The 12369-nt window shown below is 45.4% G+C and overlaps 1 protein-coding gene across 1 annotated transcript; it reads right to left on the reverse strand.

The window, feature by feature from the left end:
• Window positions 1–5010: 5010 nt before the first annotated feature.
• LOC119266588 (deoxynucleoside triphosphate triphosphohydrolase SAMHD1 homolog) lies at window positions 5011–12084 on the reverse strand. The gene is made up of 19 exons (XM_037547822.1): window positions 11827–12084; window positions 10370–10407; window positions 10263–10285; window positions 9734–9840; window positions 9594–9645; window positions 9442–9526; window positions 9160–9250; window positions 8847–8885; window positions 8696–8763; window positions 8531–8593; window positions 7779–7834; window positions 7601–7674; window positions 7011–7103; window positions 6821–6922; window positions 6165–6245; window positions 5966–6057; window positions 5833–5848; window positions 5634–5744; window positions 5011–5527 (listed from the first exon to the last, which is right to left on the reverse strand). The coding sequence occupies exons 1-19, from the start codon at window positions 11983–11985 to the stop codon at window positions 5423–5425; spliced, it is 1455 nt and encodes a 484-aa protein (XP_037403719.1). The 5' UTR covers window positions 11986–12084; the 3' UTR covers window positions 5011–5422.
• Window positions 12085–12369: the final 285 nt, after the last annotated feature.

Consider the following 12369-nt stretch of genomic DNA (forward strand, 5'->3'; position numbering starts at 1 on the left):
TATCATCAAACAGTAATGCCGGTGGAGCGGGGGAGGGTGCGCGGGGTGCGGGGGGTCGGCGGCGGCGGTTGAGTAGGGGAGGGGTGCGGGGGGTCGGCGGCGGCGGTTGAGTAGGGGAATCGAGGGTGCGGGGGGTCGGCGACGGCGGCCGGTGGACCGGGGGGTGCTCGGCGGCGAGGGGGACCGGATCTGGCGAGGTGGGATAGCGATCGAGATGGAGGGGGATCGAGATCGAGTGTCCATGAAATTTAAAAATATTCATGATAGTTCAAAAAGTGCCCATGAAATACAATCGAGAAATGAAGGCTACGATTTAAATACAATCGATCTTAGCTAGCTATCTGTTCACAATCTTCTTGCCCTTCTTTTTTGCAAATGGAGTTCTTCTGTGGAACGGACGTCCTTTAGGTAGGGTGGTCCTGCTTCTTCTTGTGGTGTATGCTGCTACTTCATCATCGTCGTCATGTTCGATCCTCGGGTCGCCGTACTTGTCGAAGTCTTGCTCATTGGCTACTCCATCCATTCCGATGATCTTCCTTTTGCCTCTCCTCATGACAACACGACTGGGCTTTGACGGGTCGGTAATGAAGAAGCATTGGTCCACTTGGGAAGCCAGTACCCATGGCTCATTTTTCGCGGTGACGTTTCCGCCCGCGGTTTTGGATTTGGCTTCGGGTATAACCATGGTGGTGAAATACCGGTCTTCTTTTAGGACGCTCTTGGCCCATCTGACACGGAACATTGGGACCTTCTCTCCAGCGTAGCTCAGCTCCCAGATCTCCTCGATCCTTCCGTAGTATATGTCCTTGTCGTTATCGGTGTAGGATTCCATCGTTACCCCGGAGTTCTGATAACCATCGCTCTTCATGTCCTTGGCCTCGGTGTAGAATGTGTAGCCGTTGATATCGTACGCCTCATAGGTCATCAGGTTGTGCTCGGCGCCCTGTGACAAGGCGAATATGAGTTGTTCTTCCGCGGAAGAATCCTCATGTAAAGGGTACGACAGAAGCTTCTGCTTGAACCAACGCGTGAAACATGAGTTGTGCTCTTTGAGTATATATCCGTCCGTCCTCTGTTGGCCTCGGTCATTGTACGTCTTCTTAATAAAGGTTTTGTGTTGTACCACCCAAGGATCGACCACGTCTATGTGTTGTAGCGCGACTAGGTTTGCTCTTTCAAAGTCGGCGAGTCGACCCTCGAAGTCGACATGCATTTCGCGACGAACCTCACGGTGACCCCATCCAGCGAGCCTGCCGAGGTGCCTGTTGACGGGCAGACCAACGGGGTTCTCGATGCCTAGATAATTCGTGCAGTAGGAGATGCACTCTTCGGTCAGAAAGCCCCTGGCTATGCTTCCCTCTGGACGTGACATGTTGCGAACGTATCCTTTGATGACACCATTCATCCTTTCGAATGGCATCATGCTGTGCAGGAACGTCGGCCTGAGTTGGATGATATCATCCACGATATGGACCAGCAGATGCACCATAACGTTGAAGAATGCGGGCGGGAAGTACATCTCAAGCTCGCATAGTATCACCACGATCTCTTCCTGTAGCCTTCTGAGTTGCCTCACGCCAACAGACTTCCGAAAGATGACGTCGAAAAAGTTGCATAGGCCAAATAGGGTTTCACGGACGTGCGCGTCCATGATCCCACGGATTGCAACTGGAAGTATCCGCGTCATCAGCACGTGACAGTCGTGAGACTTCATCTCTCTGAACTTCAGCTTCGCTAGGTCTAGGTATCTGCTTATCTTCCCCGCGTAACCGTAAGGAAGTTTTACTCCTACGAGGCAGGTGAAAAACTGCTCGATCTCCTCCTGACTTAGAGTGAAGCACGCGGGAGGGTAGTCATTTCCGGTCTTCTTGGCCTTCTTGCCTTTGCGACGACTTTCCATGTCCTGCTTCGCCTCATCATCATCATCATCATGATCATCATATGTAGCATGAAGCTTCTGCCTAATGCCCATTGATTTCAAGTCTGCCCTTGCTTTCGGCCCATCTTTGGTCCTCTCTGGCATGTTGAGCAGGGTACCAAGCAGACTCTCGCACACGTTCTTCGTGATATGCATGACATCAAGGCTGTGAGGCACACGGTGGATCTTCCAGTACGGCAAGTCCCAGAAAACAGACCTCGTTTTCCATACCTTCAGCAGCGGCTCTGGCGCCTTTCGCTTCTTTCCCGGCTCTGGCGCCTTTTGCTTCTTTCCCGGCAGTGGGCAGTCTTTCCAATTTTTCAACAGCTCGTCTATTTCCTCGCCGCTCCTCGTACGCGGGCGTCCTCGGGGTTCGGTTTCACCATCGAACAGATCCTTGCGTTTTTTCCACGGCTCATCGTCGCGAAGCCACCTTCGATGTCCCATGAACACGGTTTTCGAAGACCCGGGATCTCTATCTAGCTGGCGATACGTTGTGTCATCCATGCACCTGACGCATCCAGAAAATCCGTGGACCACCTGCCCCGCGACATATCCGTAACCGAGATAGTCGTGCACCGTCGTGAGCAGCGCGGCTCTCATAGGGAAATATTCTTTTTCTGCGGCGTCCCACGTATTGGCTGGCGTTTTCCACAACATGTCAAGCTCCTCTTTCAGCAGCCCCAGATACAGATTGATGTCGTTCCCTAGTTGTTTCGGTCCTTCAATTAGCATACTCATGTGAATGTACTTCCTCTTCATGCATAACCAGGGGGAAGGTTGTACATCCACACAAACATAGGCCAGGTGCTATGTGTGCTTCTCTGGCTGCCGAACGGATTGACTCCATCGGTGCTCGCGCCCAGCACGATGTTCCTTGGATCGTTCCCAAATTCTGGGTCTTCGAAGTTCAACGCTTGCCACTGGCTCGCATCCTTAGGGTGACTCAGCATCTTGTCTTTTTTATCTATCTCCGGATCATTTGCTTCATCTTCTCGCTTCTTCTCCTCCCTATCCGCGTGCCAACGCAGGAGCTTTGCTACCTTAGGGTCCGCGAAATACCGCTGCAGACGAGGAGTGATCGGAAAGTACCACACCATTTTTCGAGGAGCTTTCTTCCTCTTCTTGTATCGAGTGACGCCGCACACCGGACATATGGTAGACTCCGCGTGCTCGTCCCGATAAATGATGCAATTGTTCATGCACACATGGTATTTCACGTGCGGTAAATCTAGAGGACACACGATTTTCTTCGCCTCCTCCAAACTGGTCGGGCACTTGTTCCCCTCGGGAAGACGTTCGTGCCAGAATGACATGTTCTCGTCGAAGCATGCGTCAGTCATTTTGTGTTTTACCTTCATCTCCAGAGCCATGAGCGTTACTTTCAGGCGGGTATCCTCGGGCCTGCATCCTTCATACAATGGAGTAACCGCGTCTAACTCAAGTTGATCCATCTTGGCTTTCTCTCGGGCGGCAGCTCTTGCGTTATCCGTCTGCTTGAGAGGCAGCTCTTGAATATGAGGGTTCTGCACCCAGCCCATCGATGGTCCAGCGTCGTCCGCTCCGCCGGCATCATCATCTTCATGATCATGCCCGTCGACTGCTCCGGCATCTTCCTCATCATCATGTCCTGCATCTTCTACATGATGACTGTGTACAGCATCACCGTCGTGATCATCTCCTGGGGATTCTTTGTCTTCTCGCCCGCCCGAGCCGCGGTGGTTGTCTTGCTGCCCTTCCTCATTTCTTGCCCGGCCCCCATGGACGACTTCGTAGTCATCTTCGTCACCTTGCCACCGATAGCCATCCATGAAACCACGCAAGAGCAGGTGGTCCCGCACCTGCCCGGATTCCGGGTCCGCAATAAGGCTCTTCAGCTTGCATCTTCGACACGGACATCTTATCTTCGTCTCGTTCTTTTGAAGCATCTCGGCCTTCGCGGACCTCAAAAACCTATTCACGATGCCTTCGGTCATCATGCGGACCATGGTCGCCTGCGGGGTAGAGCAAAACGATATTTTAGAACCAAGAAAAAATTTGGCATGACTTTCCCTAAAAATAGGACCAAAAATAATGCTTAATGCCAAAATTCTCGCCGAAACGGAAATGAATCAACATTCCGGCAAAATATTAGCAACTATCGAATTTCAAATACCGGTACACCTCCAAACACAAACACATATGCAACACCACAAACATATGCAACACCACGAACATACATAGATCTAGCTAGGCCATAAAAAGTGCATGTGCACATTGTTGTAGGGAGAATAACATAAATATAGCTTCTCCCCTTACTTACCTATCAAAACAAGGTAATTTAGCACTTAAATTGAATGAATCTATGGTGGAAATGAGGTGAAAAAGAGGAGGCACCCGAGACAAGGAGGAGGTGGAGAGAATGAAGTGGGGAGAAAGTGAGTGTGGGTAGGAGAGGCTGTCCAAAATATCTTGTTGCTGCCCATTTACTAATGGCGCACCAACTCTAAATGCGCCATTAGTAATCCAGGTTACTAATGGCGCACCTCCTGGTGGTGTGCCATTAGTAGTTTTGCAAAAAAGGGAATAAAAAATATAATAAAAAAAACAACATTAATGGCGCACTTTCCGGCAGGTGCGCCATTACAACTAATAATGGCGCACTGTGTCTGGATGCGCCATTAGTATATGTTTGGACAAGTGCACTAGTTAAATTTTTTTTTGATACTAATGGCGCACCCGGGGCCAGGTGCGCCATTAGTAGTTTCAACTCTAATGGCGTATCAGAAGGTGGTGCGCCATTAGTATATACTAATGGCGCACCGCTTGTCTGGTGCGCCATTAATGTCAATCCCATCTATAGCCTTTTTTCTAGTAGTGTTCCACGGACAGTGTATAGTCTAAATTATCCTCGAATCTCGAAAGGAGAAATGTTAGCGGGTAGCGTTGCATGACCGACTCCCGCATGCGTATGCACGGACTGCCCCTTCCACAGACAGTGTATAGTATAAATTATCCTCGAATCTCGAAAGAAGAATTGTGAGGGTGAGATGAAATTTTGTACAGACTGATAGATGGCAGAGGATCAAATTTCTTTTAAATTCAAGCAGAAGAACAAAAATAGCCTCTTAGCTGAAAGAGATTCTATGTGTGTGATATATATTCACCATTGTGTAACTGGTAGCAATGTCGTCATCATCATCATGCATATAGGTGGTAAGGGTAAGCATAGGGTAACAGGGGAGGGAGTGCATGCCAAAATCACAATGCACCTGGTAGCCATCCTGTGTCAGTCAGCACCTACATATGCCGCCCAGAGTAAAATTCCCCCCCTTTTCCGTGCATCAAAACCGTACAATTCACCAGTGAGTGTGTCGTCCTTCCCTTCCCTACGCAGACCGACTTCCTAGCTAAAACCAACTGACTCTAGTAAGTAGTAGTAGTATATATGTATATGTCCACCTTCCATGTCGTTTGTTTCGTTTCCTACTCTGCCTGCCTGCCTGTGGTACGCCGCAGCTAGAGCTAGTTGAACCTGCGCTTCTTCTTGGTGGGCGTGTCATGCACCTGCGTCTTCTCCCCGTACATCCTCATCTGCAGGTTCTCAAACGCCTCCGACACCGCGTCCACCTGCCACCCACCACCAAGGTTTTCAGGTTATTCAATCAAAATGGAACCAGTGTGTCTGTGTACGCGCGCTAGTAGCAACTGCCTGCATGTCTTCTTCTTCACTTACCAGCTCCGGCTTCTTGGCGTACACCCTCACGATCCTGTCCTGGTTGCACACAGGCAGCAGGTGGCTGACGCGTTCGTCCGTGATCGGGAACTTCTCTTCGCATCCGAAATCCTGGCGTCACCACAATTCTACTTAGACCATTGCCAAGGCATAATAACAACCATACATATCCAAGATAGGAAGGAGGGTTTGTACATACCTTGAAGAACTTGATGCTGTGGAACGGCCGCCATTATGCGTTTATAAAAGGGGGAAAAGGGGCGACTAGTTAGAAGTAGAGCTTGGAAGATAAATAACAGGCTGGGACTCATGGATGTAAAAGCATCAAAAACCTTTCCAGCGGGTTGTCCTTCCCACGCGTCAAGTCAATCTTCACATTGCTGACCGCCACGTCTTCCTCCTTAAGCAGCACCTTTGAAGTTATCTGAAGACACACAGGGAAAATTAGAAACAGAGAGCTTGCATAGTTAGTTTCAGGGAGGTCAGATAGTAGCAACCGACGCAAAATGAGTCAAGAGGGGAGACATGAACCTGTGAGCAAACTATGTCCTGTGCAGTTATATTCTTGAAATGGTCCAGTTTATCCTTTGGAACAGAATATTGATTGCAGAACTGCAACTCAAAAGAAAATTTAACTGAATCAACACATGCAAGACCACATCATAACATGAGATGCTGCTCATAACGTAAGTATGGTACAGAACAATATTAGAATCGCCTTGGCGTGAAAAGTCAAGTAATCTAGTGCAATATTGCAAAATTATCACACCCCAAAAATGTTCCTAAAAGAAAAATAGTAATAACATGTATGGACGTTACTATAGTCATCCAGCGCTACACTCACCTAAACACCTTCCCATTATTAATTTTAAGAGGCACCAACTCACTTATAAAGCAAAACCAGTCACTGTATCTGCCAACTCAACGCAAGACACACAAATAACACTATAAGCAAAACCTTGACTGAATCGACACGCAGAAACCGGTAACAGTTGCTCGAAACATTCAACAGGATACCGAGTTACCTGTCATATCGAGCTACACATTGAAAAACATTCAAATAATATTGCACGTGCATAACCGTAAGATCCACAGTTTGAGCACAAATAGCTGTGAGAACTGAGAAGCATGTAACAGAAGAGGAGACAAAATAATAGAACAGTATTACGACTGGAAAGAACTGCTACCTTGTAGAGCTCCCTTCGGCGGATACGTTGAATGATTTCCTTTGCTTTCTTCAGTTCATCGTTGGGAGCAGTTTCGATGCTTTTGACGATTGTGTCATCTAACTGGAAATCCCAGAGTTGTACAAGTAAGAGGGATAGACCAACAAAAGAAACATTAATGTAACTAAAATAACATTATCTGACACCAAACCTTCCAAAAGTCCTCTGGATCATCTGCATGCAAAGATATTCCCAAGTATTCATTAGCTTCAACAAGTGCATCCACAAGCATCAGTTCAACAGCCTATAACGATTGAAGACTGTTAGAAACAGTTCCATTTATATAGAAAGAAAGCAATGCACAGGAGACTGCAGATAACTGGAACTGGCAACGTGTTTTTGCAGGCATAATAGCTAACATTATAATTGGTGATGCAACTTAAAGGACATACATAAAGAAGAGGCAATATACAGGAGTGCAGATTTTTGGTGCATACACATTTATCAGTATAAATTGGTGAAGCAACTTAAGTACATCCAAAAATGAGATCACGACAGCACAATCATTTCATTTAAACATGAGACCTTTGAGAGCTTCATCTAAAAACCCTACTATGATTATCTTCTACAATACCCTATACGACAACAGTTAACACTGTTGACAGGAAGTCTCAGTGTAATGTAACACAGTCGTATGGACTTACTTATGGGTTTTCTCTTGATGTAACCATGATATTTTGTAATGTAAATAAGGCAATACTGTGCTGGAGTTGGAAAACCCTGAGTATAAAGAACATGTACCTTTACTTTGGCATGGGTATAGACAGTCCGATGCAGATCAGCACGTGTTGTGAACAATTTATGGATGCTCAGATCTGTAATTCCAAGTGGAGTATACCAGGTCACGTATTAGATACTTACAGAAAAAAAATGGCAATGGGTCAAACTGAAATAGATGTCTGTTATATAGTAGACCTACAGTCTTTGGCAGGGTAGCATATTTCATCACCCATCACTCGCATACCTTCTAAAAGCCTGCATGAAAAATGGCAATGAACCACATGGTATGATAATTATCATGGTAATAAATGTTAAAAAGACCTCAAGTGAATTTCCCCAAAGAAGACAAGACAGCAATTAGCTTGAGTTTGGTGGCAAGTCGCAAATTTAACACCTTCACAGCACAACTATTTCAAACGTTCAGCCACAATGATTAATGCATGTCTCACATAAAAGCTTGAAAAGATAATGTTTGTTTGATCTTAGAAGGCCCTGTATGAACCAGCTAATTATATGAAAACACACTTTTACCTACTGAAAAGCAATACCAAGACAGCGCTATCTTATCAAAGGGAAAGTAAAACATCGTGAAAGAACAGGGTCTAAGTTTTCCGTGTTACTTTTCTGTATTTTATTATCTTCTAAGAGATCAACGTCTAGCCAAAGATATGGACAAGTTCTCTCCAAATACTCATGATCACAAAATCACATTGGCATTCTTGTCAGGACATAAACGTTGCCAACAGTGTATCTGACATTCTTTCATCATCATAATCATATCCTCAATTATGTTAACATTCCTAAACTTCCATTGCGGATCTACGTAATTATCTGGCATTGTCAGTTTGCCCAACAGTGCAGATCTTGGAATGCCTGTGTTCATATTCTCAACTAGGTCATAGGGGCACAATTGGGCAAAAGAAATTTGGCACGTTTGATGGCAAAATATACCTCCAGTGCTGGAAATTGCTGCCAATACCACATGCTCTGCAATCACGGTCAATGTAGTCGAACCTGCATCATTACTCTAGGTTATGCCATAACCAGATGATGGTAGAGAGATAATGGTAGACTTATATACGAAATTTGGAAGCACGATACAAAGAAGGCCCTTACTTGTCAACATCTATACCGTTGCGCCCATTAGCAACAATGTCGTAAAGGAAACGCTTCTCCTTCACACCCTGTGAAGAACCAATCTACATTTAATCAATCTATTTCAATCGAAATGGGTGATTAAAATAGCAGGAGAGAACAATATACATACTTCTGCTGTGGAGACGTCAGAGCTTGCAACTATCATTTCCTGTAGAAATTTTTGAAGGAGAAGGGTAAGAATTTAATAACTTAGAACAGCAGACTGTGCTGTACTATTACAAGCTATGCAGGATACCCTACAAATGAACATCATGCCTGACTGCTCCAGGTTTTTCATTTCATATTTTTATAACAGTACTACCTAGAGATGGCAGGTTGCACAATGAACTGAATTCTGTATGACACGTAAGTAAAATCGCTTCAAAATTGGAATGATAACTAAGTTGGTGCCACCACAAGTTCTTATATGAAATGCAGTTTACCTTGATAACTTTCAGATAATCAGGTTCAATATCTATTGCGTGTTTATCAACAATGCTGTCCAGAAGCAGTGCAGACATATGTTCATGGGACCTGAATAAGCAAGTGAGATTTTATTTATTAAAATGTTAAAGCAAAATCTCCAGATAACTTTAAAAGATTAACAGGCATATGGAAAGACAGACAAGTGGATGAATAATCATTAACCATGCAATGTTAATATGCTCACACGCGTGGCACCTTGACAACTAAAACAAAATGTTGGAGTTGGAAAAGAGAATCACCATGTTGATCCTGGATGAACACGAGGAAGAAACTCATGCTCAAACAGATGACTGAAGGGGCCATGTCCAATGTCATGTAAGAGACCTGAACAGAATTATCACAAAGATCATTAACAAGCAAAACTTGTTGAGACACGGTTGAGAACACCAACCTGCAAGTTTCACAGTTTGCACATCAATGCGGTCAATGCCAAGCTCGTTTCCCTGTTGAGTGAAAAAAAATGCATAAGCTTCTGCATTATAAGTAAACTGTCACTTGCCAGTATATAAGACAGTGCTCCATGGTACAAACCTGGTACTTCTGAAGATTGTTCATAGCCTCCCCAGCAAGTCTATAAACACCTAATGAATGTTCAAAACGTGTGTGGACAGCCCCAGGAAACACCAGATATGTAAGGCCTGAAAAGCATACAGAGCATGTTACACAAACATCAATGCACTGTAAATTTCATCAGAGTTGGATTGCCCATAAAAGAAGCCAACAACACTCTTCATTTTTGATTTTTTTTAAGATCATCTAAATCGTACTCCCTCCGCCCGGAATTACTTGTCGCAGAAATGGATGCATCTATAAATAAAATACGTCTAGATTCATCCATTTCCGCGACAAGTAAATCGAGATGGAGGGAGTATACAGTAAACACTGTTGCACAAAGAAGTCCATGGTCGCCTGACAAATTTGAAGTAGCAAAGCACTTTCACTGTTCACTAGCACACACAAATACGTAGGATATGGGACTCCATTTAGATTTCTGACACTCCCAGCAAGACAGAATGCAAAGTTCCCAATATGGTTTCTCTAGCAAGGGAAGAAAACTCACCAAGCTGTTTCAGATCCCGCAACCTGGATGAAATGAAAACATAATTAGGCCATCTAGAAAGTTAAATAGGCAAATGTGCAGCAATAATTTGGGAAAACTCAAGTCACCTCTGAAATTCCTCTGTATCCACAAATTCACGGGCCAACTGCACATCAGAGGAAGTAATTGTTATTGAAGAAAAGTGAATAGCTTAAGGAACAGAAACTATCAGAGAAAGTGACTCTTATTACAGATGATGAATAGTTGGGAGTAGAAATTATGTAAAGCTTCTATTTCTCAGTAGACATACAGAAAATTAAATTAGTAATAAAAGTAGAACTATTTTTCCATATATATGAAATAGACAATTAGTGTGATCATTATATACTGACTGATGACTGACCACGCATCCAAGTTACACAAAGCAATTATTCATTCATAAAAAGAAACAGCAGGTGCAGTGTTCTACTTGTAACGCATGGCAGAGCACTGAAGCTCAAAATGGAAAACCACTTGGCCAACAGCAAGAAGATGAGGGCAGTTATGAATGATCATTTAATACTGTAGGACACAAGAGAACTCCCAACAGAATCCTCAGTGGTTGAACACATTTAAGTTTTAAATAAAAGGAATATACATATATGCAGCATGAGATCCTGTTACTAATTGGTTGCAAGACTGAAGATGGTCCAATGCTAGTGCCATCAGAACTGAGTTACTCAAATTCAGGATACTGGAATGTGAAAACGGTATGCAGATTACTAATATCCATGGTGGAAAGTAAAAGGGACCCAATATTATGTAACTTGAATACGACCTAGTTAGTGGAGACACATTAGGACGGACGTTACGAATTGCCATAAGCAGAGCAGCAGCTACACCAGACAGCAGTAACTGTAGTGAGGTAGAATAAACGAGTACAAAGAGTAGCCAAGCCAAAAATAGCCATGAAGTGCAATGCTGAAACAGTCCTTTTGGTGCATCATCACTAAACTGGTAGTAGCATGCTCCATGTTCCATTACTTGGGGGACGCACGTTACAGCCCAAGCACTAATAATGGATAAACAGGCCAATCAAAGCATAATACGTTTATTTAATTATTAACCCCATAATAACTATTATAATACCCATCGCTCTCAAGGTCATACTCAGGTCAGGCAACAACAATATTCCCATTCTCCGGTGGAGGAAACACAAACAGGTGATACATTAGCACAAGCAAGCGTGGAAAAGGTCCACCGAATGTATTTTAAACACTGCCGGGCACATGGCGCAGGCACCGAATTTTAAAACGGAAGGGCACATGGGCAGTAGTACTTCCTGGCTAGTAATAAGCAGTTGATACGCCACAACAACACAAACATACAGCCGAAAATCTGAAGAGGAAAAACAGCAGGTAATCGGGCAGAGATTAAGGCCCGAAACGAATCGAATCGCCGACCAACCCGAAACCGACGGATTGCTCGCCCAAACCACCGGAGCGAACCACGCAACCACAACCAACCAATCGATAAGGCAGCCAGCCGAGCCGCCGCAACAAAACAAGAGCGAGCAGGAGGAAGGGGAAGCAGTGGAATCGCTCACGGGGTCGAGGGAGATGTTGCCGTGGAGGTTGTCGAAGACCTGCTTGGTGGAGCCGCGGTCGTAGTCGCCGTACAGGTACCTGCCCGCCGCCGCCACCGGCAGCACGGACACCGCCACCGGCCGCTCCCCCTCCGCCGCCGGGGCGCAGTACTCGCCCATCTCCTCCGCGGTTCGCGGAACCCCCGCCGCTTGGCTCGCGGAAGGAAGGTTCGAGGCGGCGTTTGGTTGTGGGGTTGGAGGAGGGGATGGGAGAAAAGCAAACTGCAAAGAGGATTGATTGATTAATACTATTTAATAGCAGCAGCGCTGGCGAGAGATTGGGAGGTTTATAATTCGTAAATGGAAGGTTTACATTAGTAGATCGGATTAGATTATGAGCGGGTCGCGCTGGCCCCACGCGTCGGCGGGTGGCCAGGTGTGAGGACGCGTGACGCCGTCGCACGGGGAACGCACCGGCGTACACTCCACTCCCAAGGGAATGCCTTATTAGCCTAGGCGTAACGCCAAGAATATTCCACTCTCTCTTTTTTTTTTGCGAGGAAG

Source organism: Triticum dicoccoides, chromosome 3A, assembly GCF_002162155.2.
Source record: "Triticum dicoccoides isolate Atlit2015 ecotype Zavitan chromosome 3A, WEW_v2.0, whole genome shotgun sequence".
NCBI lineage: Eukaryota > Viridiplantae > Streptophyta > Magnoliopsida > Poales > Poaceae > Triticum > Triticum dicoccoides.